The sequence below is a fragment of the Eucalyptus grandis genome, chromosome 1 (genome assembly GCF_016545825.1).
Source record: "Eucalyptus grandis isolate ANBG69807.140 chromosome 1, ASM1654582v1, whole genome shotgun sequence".
Classification (NCBI taxonomy): Eukaryota; Viridiplantae; Streptophyta; class Magnoliopsida; order Myrtales; family Myrtaceae; genus Eucalyptus; species Eucalyptus grandis.
The window spans coordinates 13,355,867-13,383,290 of NC_052612.1; the positions used below are offsets into that span (position 1 = coordinate 13,355,867).

Below are 27,424 nucleotides of genomic sequence, written 5' to 3' on the forward strand. Positions count from 1 at the left end.
TTCAGTTTTCTAAATCTTCTTATCATGAGAGCAAGCTCTTCGTCATCCATATCGTCTTCAGAATCTATGACATCAGAATCATCATTAGATTTTAATGCAATAGATTTCTTACCTTTAGGATCTTCATCTTCGTTGATTCGCTCTACTTCATAAGACTTGAAGAGTCCCAATCAATTCATCGACCGAAAGTGGCATAATTCTTTATGCGATTCCAATCCTTAGAGAGTCCACGTAGAAGCTTGTTTACTTTCATGGAATCAGAAATTGGTTGCCGTTGATTTTTAAGGTCATTCACGATCTCTGTAAAACGACTAAACATGTCAATGATAGATTCTCCAGATTTCATTTTGAATGCTTCATATTGACCGAGCAGAATGTTGATTCTAGTTTCTTTCACTCGATCAGTTCCTTCATAAGTGATGTGTAATCTATCCAAGACTTCTTTAGCTGTAGAACAAGAAGATATTCTGTTATATTCAGTAGGTGACAATGCACAATATAAAGAATAAATTGTTTTTGCATCAAGAGCTTGTCTCTTGATTATCTCTTCCTAAGTCATTTCACTAGACTCAACAGTATCTTTTCCTCTTTCTGAAATAGATGCAGCTTTAGGAATGATTCATTTGTCTACAGCGTCCCATTCCAAATGATCCTTTGATCTTAGAAATGCCTTCATCTTGTTTTTCCATATGTTGTAATCATTTCCATCAAAGTAAGGCGGTCTGGTATTGTTTTGCCCTTCTACCAGCCCTGGAGTTAACATACTAGCCATGGATCTTTAACTCTGAAGTAAAATACTTCAAGCAAAGTGAGTACACAAGCTCTGATACCAATTGAGATAGCTAGTATAAACACCTAGAGGGGGTGAATAGGTGTAAAAATAATTCTTCGTGATATAAGAACAATACTAAGCAGATAATAGAAAAGAAGTTCTTCTTTGGTTAACAAGACGAATTATGATCAAAGTAAAGCAGAGAATAGGGAAGAGAAAATTGAACACAAGGTTTATAGTGGTTCGGCTTATTCCAAGCCTACGTCCACTCTTCTGCACTGACAGCCCACCGGCTGGATTCCACTATGAACAAAAGAGATGTTACAACAAGTCTTTCCCTTGATTCCACAGTGTAGATAGTCTACCACACTTCCTCAAGGTGTCTCATAATATAAACTCTCTTTTGCGTACAAGATTTCGCTCAACAAATTAATTGACTAAGAACAAAGAGCTTCAAATTTTGGAATTCTTCTATCGTACACACACTCGAACAACCGGAACGTCTTCCTTTTATACTCCTTTATGCCATCATACCCGTTGGCACTTACCAAATGAATTCCTCCAATCTACTCGTTGGACGGAATCAATTAGGAAGATCATTCGAGCTATTAAAGGAACATGTCGATAGCCCATCAATCATGCTCGCCCATACAATCAGGATCTTGGTTTCCATAAGTAGAACCTTCCAAGTATACATCGCCAATCATCGGATCCTTAATCTCTGAATCAATCATGATCAAATAAAGGATTTCGTTATGACATATCCAGCCAAGAGATCTTCTCCAGTCGATAAGGTCAAATCCTTAATGAAACACCCAGTTATGGATGACCCTTATTCGATGGATTAGAAACTGTCAATGAGAATAGACTTTGAGTCTTGAGTCTGGCAATCCGGAGGTCTTCAGACTTTGAATAGAAGAGTCTGCAAATCTTCAGACTAGACTAATGGAAACGTTTTGTCAGCTTCAAAATACTCCAGGAAGATTTCTTCAACAAAGTGTACCTAGCTATAATAGACTTTCTTATTAAATACTTAGATAAAGTTCTGATTTAAAATAATCGATATAATTGTTATCTATGTGTTTAAGGTCTATCTTATGGTTATGTTCAACCATTTTGTATTATGAATCAAGAAGAATTTTAACAGGAAAATACATGATGCGTTGTTTTAAAATCTTTGGTCCATTGATTTTGTAGATTGGCTCTGCCGGGGTCATTCCAATTAGAGCGTAGGAGGGCCAGTATTAGATTAAAAATAGTCTAGTTGGAATATATATATATATATATATATATTAAATGTATATTTAAAAATTGTATCCAAAATGACTAGAAAAGTAGAAACAAGACTCAATATAATTTGATTGTTGTGAGCAAATCCAAAATCTTTGTAGACATAGCCAATCATTAGTTCCCAACCATGGGGCGAATCGAATCCGATACATAAATCAGTTAATAAAAGAATATAAAAATCTTTTATTGTGTCACTTAAGTTATATAGGAATTCTTGAACCAAAGATTTAAGAATAGCAAGTTTTTCATTACCCAGAATAGAATAACCACTTAAAATAATGAAAGAGGTCATATTTGTCGATAAGTGCAAAATCATATGGATATGATCCTTAAGGTGTATCTTGATCAATTGGATCGTTTCTTTGTGGATTCCTATATGAAGTGTTTGTAGACGTGTTTTTGGGTATTCTTTTATCATTTCATCTAAGAGTAAGAGTTCTTCTAATTCTATGAATTTTTCTAGAATACTCTTTTCTTGAATATCAGTAAAAAAAAGTTTTGGATTGTTTGGTATTCCACCTATTAGTAATCCAAAATTCAAGACTTTTATTAAATGAGAGAGAGATCCACCGGGGCAAATTACTATGGATGTAAGATATAGAAGAGGAAGAAATGCTTTCTTTTTAACCATTTTTTCATCTTTGAATTGTTAATGAACCCACCTCATTTGTTGAATTTATGTGATCTACTATTTTTATTAACCCTAAGTTCTATTACAAGGCATTGGACCTATGAATCCATTTCCCATTTTTTTATTTGTGATTAAGTAGTTAGTCCTTGAATTTAGAAATAATACAAAAATAGAAAAAGAGCCTATTTCAAATGAAGAAATAAGAAAAAAATATTGTTTCCAGATACCTCAATTGAATTGATCAAATTGAAGCCCTTTTCAATGAATGCTTGAAAGAATCAAGTCAAGCAAGTAATGAATATTAGTCAGATTTTAAGCCAAAAGAACTCCCTTTGTCCTTTCCATCAAAAAAGAAAATCTTTCGAAAAAAAGAAATGTCACGCCCCGAACCCCAAGACACGTGAACAACCCGCCATGGTCATGGAAATGCGACATTCCCAGGTAGTGTCGCCGACCCCAATTTTTACTTTTTAATGCGCAAGCGGAACGTACTAAGAAACCCCTTACAAAAGCATACGGGATAGGACAGCAGGAATATCAACTCAAAATCAAATAACATACTTTCATACAATATCAACAATCCAGGGCTTACATACATCAACTGGATCCAGGGCCTATACACCAAAAATGGGTCAGAGTTATGCACATCAAAAGAGGGTTAGCCTACACAACACGAATTAGTCCGCCCAAAAAGGAAAAAGGCACAATCCTAGGACTATTGGTCATCCCCATTCGTCGACCCTACATCCTCGGATCGGGTCACCCAGAGGCCGGGGCGAAGCGTTGACCACTCGACCATCGGGATGATCTCGCTACCCCTTCTCCCAAAATGGCAGTCATCACCGCCGGTGGAATGTCCATGCTGTCAAGGGGGCCAATCCTAACCCCATCTGCTCCGGTACGAAACCAAGCCCTAAAAAAGTAAGGTACTCTATTATCCACGTTCACCTCGACCCAAATGGTGGTCCTCACCAACTGATAGACCCAGGGGCTCCCGGGGTCAGGAGTACTCTCAGTCGTCTGGTCAATCTCCGTCGGCAAGCCACTCATCTCCGAGGGTCTCGCCATCTACGGTCCTGTAATATTTTTCCCCAAACCGGGATGAGACTTTGTCTCAGCAAGTTCACCCCTCCTAAACCCCTATTAGAAAGTAAATACGCCCGAAGCAGCTTAGCCACAACATCAAGAAGACTTACCTCGCCTTCTTGGCTTCCTGCAGGTTAGTATAATTCATATCGCTCAAGCACCAGTAATGATAAGAATGTAAGCCATCGGAACACAATCGATTTCACTTAATTTCACAACCACGGCAAGCATTCCATGTCATCATTATCCATTGCCACACAAGGGCACAACCTACTCGCAAGTAGGCTATCTACTAACCTTACAGCATTTCTAGAAGAATAAAGGTCCAGTCGGTCTCGCCACTACTGCGACCATGCCACGTCGTTCTATCGACAGCATTTCTAGAAGAATAAAGGTCCGGTCGGTCTCGCCACTACTGCGACCATGCCACGTCGTTCTATCGACAGCATTTCTAGAAGAATAAAGGTCCGGTCGGTCTCGCCACTACTGCGACCATGCCACGTCGTTCTATCGACAGCATTTCTAGAAGAATAAAGGTCCAGTCGGTCTCGCCACTACTGCGACCATGCCACGTCGTTCTATCGACAGCATTTCTAGAAGAATAAAGGTCCAGTCGGTCTCGCCACTACTGCGACCATGCCACGTCGTTCTATCGACAGCATTTCTAGAAGAATAAAGGTCCAGTCGGTCTCGCCACTATGCGACCATGCCACGTCGTTCTATCGACAGCATTTCTAGAAAAATAAAGGTCCAGTCGGTCTCGCCACTACTACGACCATGCCACGTCGTTCTATCGACAACATTTCTAGAAAAATAAAGGTCCGGTCGGTCTCGCCACTACACGACCATGCCGCCATTTCTAGAAAAATAAAGGTCATTCTCTTGACCATGCCACGTCATTCTCTTGACGGCATTTCTAGAAAAATAAAGGTCCAGTCGGTCTCGCCACTACTGCGACCATGCCACGTCATTCTCTTGACGGCATTTCTAGAAGAATAAGGATCCAGTCGGCCTAGCCACTACTGCGACCCGAGCCTTTTAACTAGCACACGACAATTCAATACCGATCCTTGGATACTTTACATGTCACTCACATACTCCAATTTCAATATTAACCCTTCCAAATTCGATTTCGGTGTCAAACCCGACACGTGGGAATTTTTGAATAAAATTCCTATTTTTCACAATCAACATTCAATTTACAATATTTACTCATCAAATTCAAATTCTAAACATATATCAGCAATCGGCACGAAGTTCTGAGCAAATAGGATCAAAAATGAATTTTCGAGTTTTTTTTTATTTATTTATTTATTTATTTATTAAATTTCGGAATATGGTATATTATTAAATAATCCAACAATTTCGAGGCATTTATTTAAATCATAAATAAACTCCTTTAAGTCACATCAAGGTTTATTTTAAAAATAAACATACTTAACCATTAAACTAAACATCATTTACCTTAAACAATCACCTTAATATAATCCACAATTAATTAAGCCAATCTATCCACCTAATCTCAATCAACTTAAGCTAAACGTACTTAGGGCATCATTATCTCAATCGCGGATTAGTGAGGTAAACTCACCGAAATCGCTTTCCGACGGGTTTCCGGCGAAGAGCACGACGACGCCGACGACAAACCTACATGGATCAAGACCAAATGAGCACTAGAAGGGGACCAAACCGAGCTTAAAAGGAGCTGGTTCTTGCTGGTTTTTCCAGCAACTAACCAAGCTTGGAAGGGGACGGAACGGTGGCTGAACGAGCGGAGAACGGCGGAGGAGAACCGGCGACAGCTTAAGCAGCAACCGGCGGAGGCTTGAGCGGACGGTCGGCGGCGACGGGCGGGCGACGTACGGCGACCAGCAGCTCGGGCGAGGAGACGACGGCGACGGAGACGCGACGAACTCGCACCGGGGCCTCACACGCGGACGAGCGGTGAACGGCGACGGCGTGCGACGGCGGCGGCGAAGACGCGACGAAGGGCGGACGGAGCTCGGCGGTTCCGCTGGTTTTTCTCACGCACCCTTCTCTCTCTCTCCTCCCATTTCGAATTCCCCTTCCCAAGGTGCTAGAGGTTGAAGATGAAGTGGATGGGACACCCCCACTTTTGGTGAGCCAATTGGCTTGTGACACTTGTCAAGCTCTCCTTAATTTTGGCCTCCACCATGACATCACCTGCTGATGTCACTTTCCACTAACTCAAATCCTCACAACATCTTCCAATAGGTCCAATTCATTTTCCGCCGGGGTCCAAGCTCTTGCACATTTAATTATTTCAATTTCCATCAATTCTCTTCTAATCAAGTCCAAATTAAAGTCCATAAATTAATCCAAGGTTCCTAATAGGGTATGTGACATGACCGGCTTCCAACTTCTAAGTTCAATCCCAATTTTACGGTTGAATTCAATCCGGTGCGATTTCAGCTCGCCTAATCCATTAAGTAGCTTTTGGGGAAATTTTCTTGCATCCAACCCGAGGGTGATCAGTCCCAAGTCTGACGCGGTAAAATTCCTTAATTACTTCACTCAATAAACTAGTTCCCTCGTGAGTGGCCAACTCTAAGAACTCGAACTCCATGCACGGATCAAAAAAGACTCAATTTTCGAAAATAAACTTGTGAAAAATCGGGATGTCACAAGAAAGGCTGGCTACCCACAATTATCATCAAGGAAAAATGGAGAGAGATTTATTAAGAATATTGAGATCTACCAATCATAAATTCAAAACCTAATATAATGATAAAAAATGAGTACCAAAACAAGCAGAAAAGTTATCCTTATAAGAGATCCAATCAATCATTTGCCTTTGATCATTAAGAAAAGCAAAAGAAAAGATAAAAAGGGGAAAGAAAAAGAAAGGTCAATTGACAAAAGAAAGGAGAGAGAATTTACAAGATATGATCTATTTGTGTTTGTGTGCATGTGGTGTAAGAGGATGATCATTGAAGAGTGCTAGTCAAGTTTAGAATCACCTTTTGGAAAAAAAAAGAAGTAGAATCACCACAAAAAAAGAGGCGTGTCAATACAAGGGACACGTTCATAATGTTATACGATGCGATAGAGACGTGTGGTGCGGGAAGCAAATAAATTTCAAAATTTAAGTGTCATGTAAGAGAACTGGCATTTTATACAATCAATTTGATTGGCTAGTCATATCATGTTAGTCATTAGTGATCTGACTGCGGAATAAAATAATTTTCTCAAACAAGGGGATGGTCCTCAAAAGTTTTTGAATGCTAGAACTCCCAAGCTGTAAAAACTTTGGGGAAACCTACTCCCTTTGAAGAAATGCTACTCATCATCACTCAAAGTTGCAAGGACTCTCTAGCAGGTATCGCTGTTGATATGCACTTTGTAGTTACTAAATATCCATACTGTCAGTTACAAGTTCAATCAAGGAATTTACCATACTATTGGATAATTCCTAAGGGATAGGATCATCAAGATATAAACTCCACAATCAAGTTGCTAACCTTAAAAGAAAGTTACTAACTACATGCATAGCAATGATCATGAGGACTTCACGGGACTTATGACTGTCAGAAAAATACTTATGATGTACAAATACTATCATTTACAAATAAAGACGAGAATTGCTGTATCAATGGAGAACTGAATAATGATGATGTCCACAAATTAAAATAACGAAGGGGATGTTTGTGATGGAAAGTTATACTGCAAAGTTAATAACTATATTTTGAGGATTTCGGGTGATTTACACTTGTTCTGGAATATTTACTGAGAAATTTTGTTATTTATTACGACTATTTGATGAAATTTACTATATTAATTTAAGTTCACTAACGACTAACATTAACTAAGGGCATAACAAAGATTATTTTTTTGGCAATGAGCAAATATTAACATATGGCTATAACAGGAATATGTATAGAAACACATTAGTACCGCAAATCTTTTTGCTTCGTCTATAAACTGCGTAAGAAAAAATTGAAATTACCCAAGTAAAGGGAAACAATGCATGGGGGAAATGAAATATGAATACAATTTGTTTATAAATAAGTACTCCATAAGTTGTAAAATAAGTTCCAAAACTTTCAAAAAGTGAAATCTAGTCTTAAAATCTGTCCAATCAATACAATTTAGTATTTTTGTTAACTCCACCCAATCTAAGTAATGAAAAACACTGATATATCATTTATTGATATGATTTGACTACACGTGCTGGAGATATTTGAACCAAACATGATGCCACGTTCTATTGGATTGAAGTGCCTTACCAAGTCACCCTCTCTCCATTTTTCGAATCTAACATTAGATATTGAATTGAACGCCATCTCTTACTTCAACGACAAACACAGATGTTCCGACATATCGGGAAACATATGCCAACCCTCAATTTGTTCCGCTAGCTTAATAATTGCGTACTTTAGAGCTGCATGCCAACACTACTACACTCGCCTCTTCCCATTTAATCTGTTTCGTTGTCACTGCTGTCACTGGCGTTCATTTCCTCCATTTGCTGTTTCAATTTCTCCCTTGCGCATTCCTCTTGGCATTCCGATTCCTCCATTAGGCGTTTCGATTCCTCCCTTTGGCATTCCAATCCCTCCTTTTGGCGTGGGAGAAATTTGTAAAAGAATTCTTCGAACTTCATTTCATAGATTGAAGCTGGATCCACTAATTGATTGTCTTCAAGCACAACCTTCAAATCATCATCTATTTGCTTGCATCTTAGCACATATCCAAACTTTTTCATAGTTCCACCCAATATGCTGAGTGTGAGGCTAAATCGTAAGCGATCCTCATCAAATTCAAGAAAATCAACTGCTCCCTCCAACATTCCCCACAGCACATTTGGTTTGAGATATTGAATCCACATGTGATCCGAATCAAATGAACCAAGAGATCCTGATAGCCTATTTCGTCTTTGGCCGTTAACATGGGGCACGATGTCGAAAAGTATTTCCTTTTCTCCATTGTCTACACTGAAAACAACACAGAGAGCTAATCCCATGAACTTATCATAAAAGTCTCGTGAAACCATGAAAGATATGGTACTGCCTTCAACAAGGACGAACTCCTCTGGCATATCTCCTCCAAGGAGAATATCTCTGGAGTAAGTAGAAATTGTGGGATAGCGATACCTCTGTTATACCAATAAATTGTTAGATGTACTCAAGTTGATAATTAGTTCAAATAGAAGAGTTTGATTTGAGAATTTTTCTCGTAATTTAACCAAAGCTGGAGTTTTCTAATAATTAAACATATTGATCCTTCCTTGCCTTATATGTAATACTCAAGAAATCATTCACTTGCGAGTGTATTACATGTAACTGCAGAATCGCTTTATGTTAGATTTGCTTGTTTGTTTGGAATTTTCGGTTTTTGCATTATACAAACATAGTGTGCCCGACATACACTCCAACAAACCAACACATGCACTTACGAATTTTTTTTTTTTTTTTGGGGGAGAGAGAGAGAGAGAGAGACCTCAACTGAAAAGTCAGCCATGATATCGTTGCGTGGGAAGCTAGGCATGAGATCAATATAAGCCTCGTCGCCCTTGCTAGGCAGCATCTCGTCGTATTCGTCGTCAGAAGATATAGGGTCTTGTTGTAAGATTGCATCCTCTTCATGGAATCGCCCCAGCTATCACATACAGGTGCAAAATCACAATATATTAGCTTGTTTTGTCTACTAGCATTTGCAGCTTTTGCATTATACAAACACAATGCACCCATATCAAACGCACACACCCTCCACAATCACGGAGGGGGAAGGGGGAGAGAGAGAGACCTTATTTGCCGGGTGCCTTTCTTCCTCTGTGGTTGTTTCTTCATCGCTATGCCAAATCTCATAGATCAAACCTGGATCCTGCAACTTTTCCTCTTGATACAAAGCCTCCAAATCATCCTCTAATGACTTGCATATTATTCGAAATCCGCACTTTTTTACAATTACGCCACTTGATACTCTAATGCCAAGCTGGAAAGAACTCCAGTCATTTGGACCAAAAGGGTCTCCTTGCCAAACTTTGTGTATCCTACGACATTTAAGCCATACATGATCCGAATACACTAAAGGAAGTCTGTTTCCCTCGATATGATCGAATTTGCCATTAACGTATTGATGACAGCGATATGAGGCATTTCGTTTCCCTTCCTTCACTCGATATATAAAGCAGATTGTTAATGTTAGGAATTTCTTATACAAGTCCTTTGAAGCCGGGAAAGATATATAACCCTCTTTATTCGAGAGCAACCAATGCGGCATCTCTCCTCCAGGTAGAAGAATGTAGCAATACTCTCTGGGATGAAACAGCTGTTGTAGATGAAAATTGTTAAGACAGTACTTCGAATTTGGCACTTGAAAAATAGGAGTTTCAATGAGTTAAGCGGGTCGGCAAGTTTAGCTAGAGTTAGCAATACATGTACGCTCTGTATTAATCACGGACCGGGGGGGTGCGAGAGAGAGAGAGAAAGAGAGAGAGAGTCTAACCTTATTAAGCAGCAGTTCATCAATATGGTTAACAGCCCACATGTCGGAGGGAATTTTACTTAGAGATTCACAATTCATTGCCGATAAAGGCTGCAATTGCCCTGGAATCTTGCCAATCTCTTGTTGCTGTCCGCATTCCGAAACACGCAAGTTGTGCAATTTATGTAGATGCCCGCACGTTGGAAGCTTAGCAAAATTGTGTATGGACAAATACAAATTTCTTAACCGTGGAAAACATGAATGATTCTTCAGGAACTCTCCTTCCAATAGATTGCATCCCTCAAGCCTTAAGGTCACTAGTTTAGGAAACCCCATCTTGCTATGCGGGTCACACAAATCCTCCTTTATGGGAAACTTTTTTAGTTTTGAACAACCACTAAGTATCAAGCGCTCAAGATTTGACAACTTGTAAATGCTAGGTGGGAGGTTTGCCAGTTTCTTGCAATCAATTAAATTCAATTTCTCCAAATAGACAAGATTTTCTATGGATGTAGGAAGTTCTTCAATTGAAGTCCCTCTTAAATAAAGTTCTTCTAAGCCTTTGATTTTATCCGGAATATCAGGGAATCTTTGCAACTTTGAGCAACCAATAAGATTGAGAACTTGAAGATTCTTGGATTGGAGCACATCAAGGAAATGATAAAGGTTAGAACACCCTTTTAAATTCAACAACCGTAACTTGGCATGATATGCAACTGATTCGTGAGCACGCTCCAAATTTTTGCACCCATGAAGATCCAGTTCTTCAAGATTTGGAGTCAAATCAAGGTTTGGCATACAAACCACTGACGGACATTTACTGAAGTTAAGGAACTTCAAATTTTTAAAGTCCTGTGGAAAAAAAAAAAGAGAAAAATATTTAATGATAAACACATGATCATCATTCAAGCCCCATGTGATAAGAATTAGTTGATCATATGGTGTACATAGAGCACTCCCTCTCCCTTTTAAATATGAGTTTATTGCGCGATCTTTGGCCGAAAGAGAAGATAAAAAAAAGAATAATACTCATAATTCCACCACACACTAGAGCTCTATCAAGCGACATACAAGAGAAATCATTCCAATGCTAAGTGGGTGGCCACTTCTCCTATGTGTATGTTCAAAAACAATACATATAATTCAGAGAGAGGGTAACCTCAAGTGTGAGGACATGAGCCACGGTCAAATCCTTTGCTAGCTAATTCATGACATGAATTTAAGCTAACATAGGTGGCACTTGATGGATCTACAATCTTATGCAGAGATATGCAAACCTGCCATAATGGCAGTGGAGGCTCGGGAATCTCTCGTGTCATCTCTTATTAGGTCATGGCGCTTGGTCGATTGATTTTTGAGAATCACACATTTTGTTGAATGTAGTAGACCCTTGATCCGTTATATGTTGCTGAACTTTATATAAGAGAAATTGTGCACCTACATGATATTCCAAAGACAACCCCTTATGTTGTGTAGCGAAAGCATCTTTTTAAGTCCTTTGGATCTTACACCACTATCCACCACCAATATGGAGAAAGAGCTAAGACAATCAATAAGTTACGTGAGGAAGATAAGTTCGAAGCAAATTGTCAAATATACAGTCAAGCAAAAAAACATAGAAAAAGCCTGCTGTTTTTAAAGAAGGTGATTTTTTCTTCATTCATTTGAGAAGAGCGCTTTCTACCTAGTCTTTGTGCTACGGACGGTTCTTTTCTAGTTTTGGAACGCATCGATAATAATGCCTACAAAAGTGAGCTTTGCAGAGAGAATGGTGTTTCCACTAGTTTCAATGTTGCTAATCTATCACTATGAAGTTGGCCTCTAGGAGGGGTCTTTTTAAGATTTCAAGATTCTCTCTCGGGAATAGAATAATGGGTCTAAAATATATTTTCTTGATCGGTGAGCATGTTTCATACTTTTTAGGATTGCTTTAGTCTCGATTACAATGTGATTATATTGTAGCCTATTTGAATTTCGTATTTTGGGTTCATTTTTCTTTACTTGGAGGTTACTCAAAGCTATCTTAGGCTCCAACTTATAAGTGCCCTCTTGGTCTCTCATATAGTAAACACGACAAATTTATTAAATGAAGTTTCATACTATCTATTCTATCTTTTCTTTCTCTCCGTCCTTTTAGTTGACTCATGAGTGATCATGAGGGTGCTGCATCCTTGGACTATCCTCCTAAGGTAGTCTCTTCCTATCCTTTGTAGCGGGGTTTTTCCAATTCATTAAGATTGAAAAACCCTTTTATTTATTAGTTCGTTCAATACGTTCCGACATCAGTGTGGCCGACGATCATGACAGCAATAATTGAAAGCCCACAAAGTTTGTCTCATAGGAGGCATAGGAAGAGAAAAATATAAGAGTATGCACAAGATTTGAAAAATTGAGCAATACCACCAAATTAGAAATATTTAATGAAAATAAATTGTTGGTAAATACACAATACACAAACATAGGATATATGTCAAATATTTCAAGATTAGAATTTGCAGTAAGAAATTTGTTGTAGCATAGAAAAGATTAATATTTAGATTGTGAAACATGTGAGAGATCAAATAAATTTCTAGTTTACGCACCACTCTATGAATACGATATTTGTAAAATAAGTAATCAAGACATTTTGGGGAAGAAATTAAATTGAGATCTTGTGGAAGGTCACCTTTACTTTGTGCAGTAGTATAAATATTAATATAAATATAATACATACATACATAACTTTAGATTAGATTTAGGTTTAAATATATTTAAATTAGCAAAACGAGCCCCTTTTTCACTTCTCTTTAGAAAGCCTTATTAGTCATGCGTGAAAGCCATTGCCCGCTACCAGCGTCCTAGATGTGGTGCACTACCGCCTCGATAAAGTAAGACTCTTCATGGAATTGTACTCCACAAGCCTTTATTTAAAAAAGCGGGAGAAGGACTGGCTGGTCAATCTATCTCCCTCGAGAGTTGCTTTTCGTCTTGTGATTTCTTACTTAGGAATAAATGGAGTAAGAGTGCAACCGAATGGGCCGATTGAATGGAAAGGAGGGGAACGTGTTACGTACTTGGAAGGAGAAGGATAAACTCCCAGTTATATTTGAAAATGAATATTTTATCCGTAAAGATGAATATAACTTTCTTGGAGTTCTGCTTATTCCTCCTCCTAAAAATAAAGAAATACTTGCCAGAAATCTCTGGTTAGGTCGGTACAATAAAAAGAGACATGACTTTTGGGGCTGACTTACAGTAAAGACTCAACTCCTTTAAAGATCCTTTACTACATGATTTCTACATCTCTCTTTTCATTATTGATTGCATTCTATCATAGAAACAACAATGGGAGGTTCAATCAAAAGTACTTAGCATGCATTCACTTCAATGGTAAAGCAAATAAGCAAGAAAAATCTCAGTCTATTTTCATATGCAATTTTGAAAAGAATCTAGTAAGCTCGTCTCTTATATAGAATCTTTGATAGCATTTTCAGTAGCTATCATTTCAGAGGCACGCAAATTGAATCCTCATTCATGTTTATTAGAACACTAAGTACTTTCACCATTCAATTGTTAAATTATGTCACCAATAAGTTCTTGTTCCAATTTTCGGTATCAAAGTTACTGACCGTATAAGTCCATTCTTCTTATAATTTCAGTACCTCTAACATTTAGAAATGAGATTGAACTTTTTTAGTGAGTATCTTTTGTTCGAATTGACATTAAAATTTACATAGGAAAGTGTTTAATACTCCCCTAAAACTAGAAGAATCCGCTTATGTTAGTTCATGCAGTAGATCAACATCTTGTTTTTAATGCTTTAATCAAATATAAACAATGTAATAGATGCAGATGTTTCTTAAGCACAATTAACGAGCATCATCAGAGTTAGTAATTGTTGCATCCAAAGTTTTCAATAAGACATATATATAATCACAATCATATGCATACGGATATAGATATGTAAGAGATAAGTAAATAGGGAAATCATTTGAATGCGCACCTTAAATTGGTCCATCACGACTTGAATGTTGCTTTTCCGTAGATCAAGTTTGACTAACTTCTTTGGGCCAGGGAGAAATTCAAGAACCGAAGAAGAACATTCAGGCCATTGAAACCATCTCAGTGCATTAGGAAGACAGATAGGACCTTGGAAAGAGTTATGCACATTAATCATGACAAGCAACCTCAACATTCTCATGTTTGTGAAAGCATTTGGACCTATGTATATTGTTTCTGCCTGGGGTAAAACCAAAACTATGGCTTTTACTGCATTTGTGCCCTGCATTTATAGAACTTGCATTGCAATTAGTTTACGAAGTTAGAGAAGAAGTGAGTAAAATCAGTGTTTAAACCACCAAAACTTACCATATCCCCTGACAGAACATCATGGACGTCTTCACAAAGCCATAACCTGCTGCGTCTTCTAGGATCATCGCGACATTCTTGTTTAACAATGTCCATGCCCATCAATTGAATCAAGTCATGCATTTGTATTGAATCCCATTCTTTAGTTATTAAGGACTTCTCAACAAGAACTTCTACTCCAATAGTTGTGTCAAAGTCGCAACTGTTAAGGACTTCCATGATGTACTCTATAGATTGCCCCTTGAAGAAACATGCAATATCAAGGAATATCTCCTTTTCACAGTCCTCTAATCCATTGTAACTTAACTTGAGAACATCATTGATGGTTTTGTCAGGACTTTTAGCAAGTTTATTCAATGCGCTTTCCCACTCATGTTCTCTTCTACCACATAAGTAAGAGCCCAATACCACAATGCTAAAGGAAGGCCATCAGCATAATGCAAAGCACTATCCACAAGATCCCTGCTTATCACTATTTCCTTACTTCCAAGAAAAGCATGTTTATCGAAAAGTTCAAGAGCTTCCAAATCATCTAGAATTTTAACTTCATAGATATGATCTTCATCTATCCCATGGACAGTTAATAGATGGTTATCTCTTGTAGTAATGATGATTCTGCTTCCTTTACCAAACCATTCACGCCCTCCAGCTAAAGCATTTAATTGTTTTACGTCATTGACATCGTCGAGAACAAGGAGGACTCTTTTGCGGCAAAGTCTATGTTGCATCAAATTAATACCTCCATCAACACTAAACATTGTTAATTCTTTTCCCACTAATATCTCAGACAACAATTTTTCCTGCAAATGAACTAAATCTTTGGAATCTTTTGAAGTTTCACGAACGTTTGCCAAAAAACATGAAGCATCAAATCCTCTGAATATATCATTATAAAGGGCTTTGGCTAATGTTGTTTTTCCTATGCCTCCTTGTCCCCATAATCCTATCATGACAACATCATCATGAGACTCAAGATTTAACATAGATTCCAGCTTTACCACTTGTCGATGTATTCCAACCGGATGCTTGGCAACGTGTAATGGTTTTCGGTCCAGTTGCATAGAGATCTCCCGCACAATTCTATTGATAAGATCTACTTCATCTCTGACAAAATCCGGAAAGGTACTAGATACATCAATTTCCAAAGATAATTAACTTTCATGGAAAAAGAAGAAGAGATTCAGCATATAAAAAAGGAAAAAACAAAGCTGTGTCACATGAATCACTACTTAGTACTTACTTATCCTTCAAATCCCACCCAGACAAGCTACCCGCATCAAGGAGAGCCTTTTTCCATCTCTTCACCTTCTCTGAATCTCTCCCAAACTTTCTCTCATGCTTAACCATAGCTTTTCGGTAGCTCTTTCTTGGTGTTCTCACTTCTCTAGGATCCACTTTGTAAAACACCGGAAATACCGTGAGTCCTCTTTGCTCCTTGCACTCCATGATTTTCTCCACCTCTTCCAAACACCACGGTGAGGAAGCATAGTCCTCAGAGAAAATGATGATCGCAATACACGACTCCTCAATCGCCTTCATAAGCGCCGGCTTTATACAGTCGCCTTTCCGAAGCTCCTCGCTATCAACATAACTGTAGATTCCTTTTTGGGCAAGCGCCGTGTAGAAATGACTAAGGAAGCTTTTTCGAACGTCTGTACCTCTAAAACTCAGGAAGACATCATAATTTGCTTTCAAATCTGAAGAAGCAGCCATTAGAGGAGATGAAGTTTGATGTGCTTCCTCAGAATGCTTAGTGTCCGGTAGGGTTGCAGCTTTCTCTTAGGTGGATATACTTTGTACTAATAAAGAAATAGAAATGAAAACCAAGATCATTTCTGATGCTCCGAGTCGATATGCATATTCTCCAGCAACTAATTTAACAGAAAGCAGCATTTTGCATAAGTTGCACAGAACCATCCTATATAGGAGCTTCTGGACTTGACTTGCATTTTCCATTAATAAAATAAATAAAAAGGAAAACTAGCAGTACTCCCATGCTCCGGGTGCTATACATGAGTCACTCGCAAAACACCGCTTGTGGGAATATTATTTATAATGAACAATCTGACTTTTTTTTTCTTTCAAAAAGGCTTCTACAAAAGCAAATCCTAAAATAAATTTCCCTCACTTTTCAAACTAAATTTTTCCATACCATATGTTGCATTGAACGGAACAAATTCGAATATGGACCTATTCGGAGCTCGAGCTGAAACCTAAACTCAAGAGAAATCAGCGAGCAACGTTCAAACTTAAGAAAAACCGACTCATTCAGGTCCGACGCGAGTGAGGACTAAAGAAATCGAGCTTGCTTTGGTCTTTTAAAATCAAGCAGGACGAGGCAAAAAAAAAAAGGAACGAGCATTCAATCATGGGGCCCCTACCTGGCTTGGTTTACGTGGCCATCGTCAGCGGCGAAGGTTGAGAATAGCGACTCCAAACTCGTGTTCGGCTTCAGTCGACTCCACCGAGGTCAGGGACCGCGACGACGAATGGCAGTGGGCGGAGGATGTTCTGGAGGTGGCGGACGACGTCGATCGGCAGTGGCTCCGAGGTTTTGTGTGGGGCTTCAATGGCGACCGTTCCCGGAGTAGAGAAAGACGAAGATTCTTTTTTTTTTTTTCGTGAGAGTAAAGAAGTAGGTGACGGTGAAGGAGTAAGGTAGGGTTCCGGGAATGGGATGCGAGCAGTCGCCGGCAGGAGGTAGTCGGACGGAGATGGAGGAGGTGGCTGGTCGGTTGAGTTCAGGAGAAAGGGTGGGGAATGCTTTTCTTTTTCTTTTCCAGAAAAATGCTGCCTGAAGATGGTGGTCTCCGACTCTCCCCTTCCACCCTTTTCGTGAACGCCCTCCCTTTTTTTTCCTTCTTTTTTATGGGAAATTGTCTTTTTGAGAGAGAGCGTGAGAGATTCCTAGAAAGAACTTCCCTTTCAGATTCGAAGAAGCGGCTATTAGAGGAGATCAAAGTTCATGTGCTTACTGCTTACGCAGAATGCTTACTGTCTGGTTGGGTTGCAGCTTTATCTCTCATGTGTATACACTTTATTCTTTCCGACCAGGACTTTCTCGAATCACGCGGCAATGATAATCATAGAAAGCCATAGAAAAGAAAGTGTTGGTGAATTATTGCACGCGTAATTTCAACGGAAGGTGCATAAAATTTACGCGTGTCCTTTCTTTCTTTTCCTCTGTTGACTTGACTTGCTTTCTCTACTGATAAAGAAATAGAAATAAAAACCAACGAATCATTTCTGATGATCCGAGTCGGTAAGCATACTGTCCACCAACTAATTTAATAAAAAGGAGATAGCAATAGAAAATAAAATAAAAGGACAATCAATGCACGCGTAATATCCGTGGGAGGTGCATAAAATTTATGTGGTATCCTTATTATTATTATTTTTTCCTTTCTTGTCTTGACTTGTTTTCTCTACTAATAAAAAAATAAAAATGAAAATCAACCGATAATTCTGATGCTCTAAATCGGCAAGCATATTCTCCACCGAACTAATTTAATAAAAAGCAGATAGCTATAGAAAAGAAAACGAAAGATAATCAATGCACGCGTAATTTTCACAGCATTTTGTAGAAGGTGCATGGAACCTGCTTCTTGACCGGACTTGCCTTTTCCATTAATTAAAGAAATAGATAAGAAAACTAGCAATACTCCTATGCCCCTAGCATCAATATACAAGGGTCAATCGCAATATTATTATTTATAATGAACAATTTGACATTTTTTTTCTCTCATAATGGATTCTAGACAAGTAAACCCTAAAATAAGTTTCCCCAACTTTTCCCTACTTTTCAAACTAAACTTCTCCATATCATATCTTGCCTAAAGATTATTGAATCATCACCCCCTTAGCCAAGTCACTTTGATCTCACTCCTTGATTAATTTTTTTTCGACATTTTATATTTATTTTATATTTTTAATATCATATTTAGAATTTCTCAGCTAATGGATTATCCACGATCGAATAACTATTTAAGCAATACTTTTTTCCTTTTTATTTCATTTTTGTCAGACCTCTTATTCCATGTTAACACTCTTTTTTCCTAACTTCTTAGTAAAGATAATCACTTATTCATCTGAAGGTGTTTGTCATTAGTTATAAGATATTGTGAACCAACTATATTACGATAACAGCTTTATCTTCCGTAAAAGCTAGAGCCTTAAGACTTTGAACAGCAATGATGTATAGAGGGTTCGTGGAATGGGAGCTTTTGCTTTGATGTCTCAATTATATTATTTAGTGCATGTACAACTGCCTTTCGGCGACGTTATCATGCAGGAGCTTTTGGACACTTCTTGCCAATAAAAGGATTGCGAAAGGTTGAGATTTTTATTTTGCATGGGTTACAGTATGACTGATGGATGATTTTGAGAGAACTTGCAATCTAGGAGTGATTTTGAGTGTTTTTTTCCTCCTTTCATATCAAATAAGAAATACTAAATCCTTTTATATATAGTTTGTGCGCTCTCTCTTGTCTTGAATTACTAAATTCATCTAGAACTATCACGGTATTTTGGTACTCTGTGGAGGGCTTTATGCAGAGTTGACATGTGGCTCATTTGATGGTTTCCACCTCACTTTCGTTTGCTTTGATTTATTCGTCCTTCTTTTTCTCTTCATTTCCAAGAAGAACATATTAACAATAAAGAGTACTTTTGTCTAAACGTGGATGATGTGTACCAAGGCACCGTGGCACCGGGAACAACAGGCAAATGTCGCGAGCGTGATTTTGGTGGCTAAAATTCGCATGATTATTTGGTATGCCTTTCATGATTCGCTTACTAGAGATATATTAGTATACAATGGGAATGAAGATATCCAAATTCAGAGTGCAAGCCTCTTATTTAACTTGAGAGGATAGCTTTGACATGTAAATTATTTTAAATATTTTTCACAAGATGTATTGTTTATGCAAGTATGAAGATACTAGTGCTAATTTGAGAAATGCGTTTTGATTTGAGTAGGTCTTCACCAATAATTGGTACGTAGTATTTTTCTTTATGCACTAGACATTCTAGTTACAAATTGGATAAGTATTACCTTTTTCCTTTCATTGTTGGGGCATGAAAATAAACCAAGGCTTTTATTTAATTGAAAGTGACGTGATTGGTTCAATGTATAAATTCAAAAAAAATAGAAAATTTCTACAAGAACACCTGTAAATGATTTCTTGGTACGCCAATAGCTTAGTTTTTGATACTTCGGAGAAGGATCTTCGACTCGAGTAAGGCCCATTTCATTGGACGCTTAGCGACAATAATCCCAGACAAATCAAAGTGCAAGTCCTTTTCAAAAACATTAGATACTTTGGACGAGAGATCCTAAGAAAGATTTTGTCTAAGTGTTCCATTCAAATTATTTGGTCCAAAAGAGGATTTCCGTGTTAATCAAGCGCACTAATTACGCCAATCATTATGAAATTAATGTGATTTGACGATATCTCTTATTGTCTTTTTTGCTTAGTCAAAAGTGCAGGGGAACATTTACTCATCACTTTCTTGATAGCTTCACTTCTTGCGACTTTATTCTGGAAAGAAAAATGATCAAAGTTGATTTTGATGCTTATATCTAGAGTAAGGATAGAGCGAGTCCAGTGACAGATTTTCATTGCATTTCTGTTAAAAAAATGCTCATATTCCAACCCATGAAAATATCACATGCTCACGAGCCAATGAACATTCGAATGACCGAGGAGTTCAAAGATTTATTTCATATTAATGTAGTCACTTCAAGCAATTATTAAAGTAATACCTACTCTAGGCTCTCTCTTTAAAAAAACAACCTCATTCAAGCTGTTATTTGGAATTTTCATTTATATGTTTTGAAAGATGCCTTGTGTTTCGAACTAAGATGACTTATAAAGTTGCAAGCCTACAATAAGCCATGATTTTGATTGAATTTTTTTTTCCAAATTCTTTGACTAACTTTCGGAAAATATGCCCCCATGCTAGTGTCGCTTCTTCGGCCCCAATATAATCAACTTGGCCTATTTCATTTTCAGGTCTTCATCTACTTCACCAGTTCGAACTGCATGATCACAATTTGTTCGCTCGCACGTGCTTAAAAGTCATTAGTTGCAAGAACTAATTTCACAAGCCACACTAGCAATCACCTGTCAGCCCAATTTCCTTCAATTTGGTATTGACATTTCCAAATTGCAAAATTGCTTTTTCCAAATCATTAAAATATTTTCTTTAGTGGAAAATCATGAGCATAAGTGATAAACAAGTTAAATATTACTCATGTTGACATTAAGCGCCATTTAAAATGAGATGTCGCAAAAATGGGAACCAAAATGTGTCCCCAAACATTACTTTGAATGATTTTACTTTAGAGTAACGTTTACTTATTAACCTATTTTTACTTGTATAGGCACATACTTGGACCTCGATTTGTTATGAAATCGAATTGTATAATACGTGCATGGACTTTCTGACATCATACTTGGACCTTGATTCATATTTGATGAAATCGAATTGTGTAATATGTGCATTGACTTTCTGACATCATACTTGGACCTCGATTCATATTTGCATTAACTCAGTCCTCATGATATCTTTTTTGCTCCTTTTCTTTTTTTTTTTCTTTTTTTTTTTTTTGGGCTTAGACACGGGCTGAACACCAGTCTCACATATAAGATCTATGGGCACAGGTGATCAGGTTTATTGCCTTAAGAGGCTTCGATCAAAAATTCAAACTTGTCTCAATTCCTCTCATGCTAAATCCACAATTATTTCTCTTGTTTTTAATTCTTCTTCTTTTTTTCCTATCATCTTCTTCCCTATCATCTTCCTTATGCATATCTCGAAAAGCTCTGCTCTACTAAATAAACAAACTCAACCTCATCAGTGATCGACGTGTTTGAGCATTGAATGGAACGTCACCGTTGTCTGGCTTCGGTATCCTGGAGCACCACCATCCTCTCTCTCTCTCCATGTTGCCTACTCCTCCTATTCCCACGGTAATCGCAGCTCTACTCCTCCTCATCGTTCTTCGCACAAGCAATGTCTCCTTCCACATTGACCGCAGCTTCACCACCAAGTCCACCGATGCCTTCAACATCACCTGGTTGTCCGATCGCTTCTTCACCAGTGATGAAATATTAGCAAGGTCAATACCTTCACAAACCAATCCATGACATGAATGTAAGAGTTTTTCTAATGTGGACTAAATTAATTGATATTGTAATTTACTGTTTTTACGGTTCCGTAAAACAGGGGTTGGTCTAAGGTGAGATAGAAGGTTTCTTAATTAGTCTAATATGGGCTTGGCTAGTGTGGGCCGAGTTGAGCCCGGCCCGTAATGAGAGGACTGGCTGGAAACTCTATAAATAGTCTTCAAGTCTCTCCTCTAACCCTAATTCTCACGTATCATCACCTAAGGGGCGTTTACCTAACGCTAAACGTGAGGGGGGTCGTCTCATTGAGCCAGTGATACGGAGGGCAATAGAGGAGAAGGACTTGTTGCGTGGATCCCCTTGATAACATGTGGGTAATCCTTTTCTGCTTCCGCTTTATGTTTGATGGATCCCAAAACAAAAAGCGTTAATCTTTCTACTCAATTATGCATGTTCTTGTTAAGTTATGGAGATCTTGGGGTTGCGCAATATGCGTCTAACATGTGGTATCAGAGCAACCATAACCTTAGAACTCGAACGCAATTGGTTTTGCCCTAATTTGTACGGATCTACCCTAATTTGTATGTATTAGCCCTAATTGGTACTGATTTTTCCCTAATTTGTGATTTTCGAGACTTTTTGTTCAATGAAAATTAAATTAAATCACAAATTTGGATTGGGGGAGACGAAACGAGCAAGAGGGTTGGCGGCACGTCGCCGGGAGATACCGCACGCGCCCCCACGCGCGGCCACGCGCCGCCTGGGCGTCGAACGCGCGCCGCGCGTGATCCCCACGCGCCGCGCACTCAGGCGGCGCGTGCGGGCGCGTGGGGGACTATTTCGGCGCGTGGCTGGTGGCGTTGGACTCGTATGGTGATTTCCTATCTCATGGTATATTTATTTTATATGTTTGATGATTTTATGGATGTGAAAATATATACGGAACCCTAAATACGTGTATTTTTGCGTATTTTTCTTGTATTTTCTGTGATTTTGGAAATACAGGTAATGGGTTACTAGTATGTTATCACATAATAAAAAGGTGTGATTCATCAATAAAAATCAAACTTTATTGTGAACTGAAGCTGGTTTAATGAGATTCAATCATTATGAGATAGTAATTGAATATATCTTGAGATAATGAGAAACAGTAAAGTCATGAAATTTTTATTGCTCATGCATACTCTTTTACACGCGGGTAATCTTTGAATGATAAACGTCTTAAGAACTCGTGACCAAACAATTCTTACCTTTTACCAAAAAAAAAAAAAAAACAACTCGTGACCAAACTGATTGTACTGATTAACATATCTGCTGTATGTGGGTAATGCATGTCAATTAAATTACTGCATATTGTACATGAACTCATCTGGTCACTTGTTAATGTCTATCAAGTTGAATATTTTTATGGTAAAGAAGTATGACAATATTTACGCAGAGCAATAGTATCTACTGTTAAATTTTAGATATTTGGTTCTCTGGTTTGACTCAATTAATAGGCCACTGGTTGATTACAATGATAATTTGTTGCTTAAAATTGGCTAATAAATCAGATGTTGGCCTTGGAGTCATGTTTTGCCGTATGAAACTCATGAGCAATAGTGCTTGTTGATTTGGTGTACCCTGTATTACTATTGATGTTAATTTGTGAGAGATATAATAGATCAGCATTCTTTTTATGTTGTTCTAGTAATATGTAATTGGGGTGCATAAGAGATGTTTTATTCTCTGTTATGAGAAGTTTCTTGTGTTACTGTGATCAATATATATATATATATATATATATATATTATTTTTTTTTATTAATGAATAAAGTAATGTAATTAGCATGATATGTGATTTTGGTGATATGATGCCCCTATCACTAAAGTTAAAATCACATATATATGATGTATGTGAGGAGTAAAGCTTATATCCTGGTATGAGAGAATTTCAATGATTCAATTGAGTAGTGACCGCCAAAGTGGCACACTTGATTGGGTTTGAGAAATTTCGGTCTCGTATGATGATTGGGATGTCTCCTGGTCTAATGCGTAATCATACTCCCAAAGGAGGTGATTGTGTATTAGTTCATGGAGGGATACATGATAGTGTGGTGGAGGAGTGACTGATTCTAGTGATTCATATGCCCAAAGGTGATGAATTTACGAAGAATTGGAACATATTCTCATAACTCTTATCATGTGGGGAGTGTACAATTGCATGTCATGTATTCTGCCCAAAGGTGATTATGTGATTTTGCATGTAACTCTCTGGATGTGTACTTGTACGTCAAGTTACACAATGCTCACATGATGCTAATTATATACTGCTTGTTTTTCAGTCATCTTTTCTGTAAATGGTAATTCCGTCATCATTGAGGTTTTTTACTGCTTCAAATTTTAAGTTGTGGACATATGATTTGTTGCTTGAGAAAAGAGCAATTGAATTTGCTTATTGTCCATGAAGCGTTCCATTCTAGAACACTTGAAAAGAGGTTTTCCTGCGGACTGCACTGCTATAAGATGAATGAAGCCTTAGTTGCTTGAAATTTTGTCTTGTCTGATATTGAAATTAGGACACATCTGCAAAAATTGTGTTTAAATCTTAATGACATATACATCTCGTATATGATTAAAAAGGTTGTTAGGTTTAACAATGGTAATGAGTATTTTGGCAAGTATGACAATGCGAAATAGCTTAAAGGGTCATTTGTCAAATACTTGATAGATTCTGGGGTGGTAGTTTAATTACTATACCTGAAAATTCTGACAAAAAGATTTGGGTGAAAGGCATAAATGCACCATATTGAACATGGTGATGAGTATGATTAGTAAGACTAATTTATCTGGTCTTTTGTGGGCTGATATTATGAAAGCAATTTTTTCATATACAAAAGGGGTATTAATTTTATGACCCTAAAGAAGGTACAAGAATTATGGTATCATATACTGTAAAGTTTCTACAGTTTGACGAGGATAGCTGCTCTCAGACTATTAAAGATAATAGTATGATGGATGTTACTGTATCTTTATCTTTGCCTATATAAACAATTGTGGTACAGACAATTGTGGAATCTCCTGTACCATAGACTAAACTTGTTGAGGTTTAAGGTACTATTCTTGATATAGTTTATAATGAAATTTCTTAAATCTCTCAAGTGCAGAATGAAGTGGTTGTAGCTTTATTAAAGAGATTTATTAAGGAAAGATGATCAGTTATACCACCAGACTATATAGTCTATTTGTGAGAGCATGATTACAATATCCACTATATAGTTGATGTAATGACATATTTATAAATGTCGTTTCTTATTCTCAATTAAGTATGTGATTAGATACCATAAAAGGCGATATACAATCTATGAAACATGTTTGGAAACTTACTGACTTGTCTAAAGATCACAAGTTTATTAGTTGCAAATTGGCGTACAAAACTAAAAGAATTTCAAATAAAGATTGTGGAATTTAAAGCCAAATTTGTAACTAACGTTTTAACTCTGAAAGAGGGGTGGATTGTTTATAGTGAAGAAATAATTATTTCTTTAAATGTTCTTTCAGAGTGAACGTGGCATTAATAATTTATTTTGATATAAAGTTACGCCAAATAGATACAAAATCTATATTGTGCAACTGGATGATTTTGCAGCAGATTCAAGTAAACTTGTGTGTAGACTGAAAAGTTATAATTCATGGTCTTAAGCAAGTTTCCAGACAATATTATTAAAGTTTTTTAGTGTTATTATTTTGTTCAATTGAGAATAAAGTAATTCAATATACTGCAAGGTCAGTGGGAGGAAATTTATTTTTTCTCATGTACATGATGTTTTGCTTACGAGTTGTGATCTTGAGACATCTTATATCCTTTGTACTGAGGTCTGTAAGGATTGTCTTTGCCATATTATATTAGATTTTCTCGGAGGACATTTGCTGATTATATATTGGAAATATTCAATATATATCATTGCAAGCCAGGAATTGCTCCTGTTGTTAAGGGTGATGGACTTAATCTATCACATTGTCCTTATTTAGATATTGAGAAAATCTAATTAAATGGTGTTCCTTGTGTCGGTGCACTTAAAAATATAATGTATGCAAATCGAATTTGCACTAAAGACTTAAATATCATGTTCAATTTTGACGGACTTCAATAGGCAGAATACATATTTAGGTCAAAATAAAGTCTTATGTCATCTTCTGCTATGTAAGCACATTCTTTTAGATCAAAACCTCATGACGGAATTGATCGTTTTAACTTGATGGATAGACCCATACAGTTGTATTGAGAACAAATTTGTAGTATTATTTATTTACTACAGATGTCTCAAGGGGTCTAAATATATGGTGGTAAGATATTTTTTGACCATAAAGAAACGGTACAGAAAGGTGACTTATAATATAACATATTTTCACAGATGATGTGGTTGCAGATCTACTAACTAAAGGCCTACGCCCATGTGTATTTTAGTAACATATCGTTAACATGGGCTTAGGAGTATCTTCGGATACTGTTGTTTAGTGGGAGTTATTTTGACTTTACTTTGATAAAGTTCACATCTGTGGTTCGTTACACTTAGTAACGGTTTGATATGTATCAACTTTTGCATTCAATAAAATATTTTTGAATGTATTGTTATTATGTTGAATACATATTGATAAAGTCTTTATACCTTGAGTGAAGGCTAGGGGCATCCGGGCATCCGGTTATTAGCCTTGTGCATATGTCTTGTGATAAATAAAGAAAGGTTAACCATAAGGACAAGACATATGTGGGTTCATTGGAACCATAAAGCATTCTCTTGTGGCGCAAATTTTTTGTGACACCTAAGGTAAGAGAATGGTGACTGACAAATGGGATCTCTCTATGAGAGACGTTATCCATTTGACACACTACCATATTGAATCCATATCAATAAAGTTGAGAACATTCGTGACCATGGAAGGCTCTGTGTGTATACACGCAGTTACCGCCATGATTCGGTGTTTAAGACTTTATGGGATAGGATTGACTATTAAGAATTATCTCTTGACCAAATGTGCGCACATACAAGTTTATTTCAATTAATATAGTCCAAGTGGGAGAATGTAAGAGTTTTTCTAATGTGGACTAAATTAATTGATATTGTAATTTACTGTTTTTACGGTTACCGTAAAACAGGGTTGGTCTAAGGTGAGATAGAAGGTTTCTTAATTAGTCTAATATGGGCTGGCTAGTGTGGGCCGAGTTGAGCCTGGCCCGTAATGAGAGGGACTGGCTGGAAACTCTATAAATAGTGCTCAAGTCTCTCCTCTAACCCTAATTCTCACATGTATCCTCACCTAAGGGGCGTTTACCTAACGCTAAACGTGAGGGGGCCGCCTCATTGAGCCAGTGATACGGAGGGCAATAGAGGAGAAGGACTTGTTGCGTGGATCCCCTTGATAACATGTGGGTAATCCTTTTCTGCTTCCGCTTTATGTTTGATGGATCCCAAAACAGGTGCGTTAATCTTTCTACTCAATTATGCATGTTCTTGTTCTGGTTATGGAGATCTTGGGGTTGCGCAATATGCGTCTAACAATGAATCTAAGCGAACGCACACTGCCATGGAGGACAAAATGCACTGAATAGGCAACTTTGGAAATCTGGATAATGCATTGCAACCATTTGCTTCAAAGGTACAAATGTTTGGTGGAAGCTCTAGGATCTCCAATAGTTGTTTACAATCATCTAATTTGAGGACCATCAACTCCTCAAACTTGC

At 37.6% G+C, this 27,424-nt stretch overlaps 1 protein-coding gene across 1 annotated transcript; it reads right to left on the minus strand.

Annotated features, from left to right (window-relative positions):
- Positions 1 to 7,777: 7,777 nt before the first annotated feature.
- LOC104433083 (TMV resistance protein N) lies at positions 7,778 to 17,593 on the minus strand. Its single transcript, XM_039314798.1, is given in 9 exon segments — positions 7,778 to 8,895; positions 9,240 to 9,398; positions 9,546 to 10,070; positions 10,248 to 11,078; positions 14,209 to 14,487; positions 14,574 to 14,978; positions 14,981 to 15,677; positions 15,814 to 16,372; positions 16,955 to 17,593. Coding segments are annotated over 8 exon segments (4,047 nt in total). The 5' UTR covers positions 16,287 to 16,372; positions 16,955 to 17,593; the 3' UTR covers positions 7,778 to 8,217.
- Between the last annotated feature and the right edge of the window lie 9,831 nt (positions 17,594 to 27,424).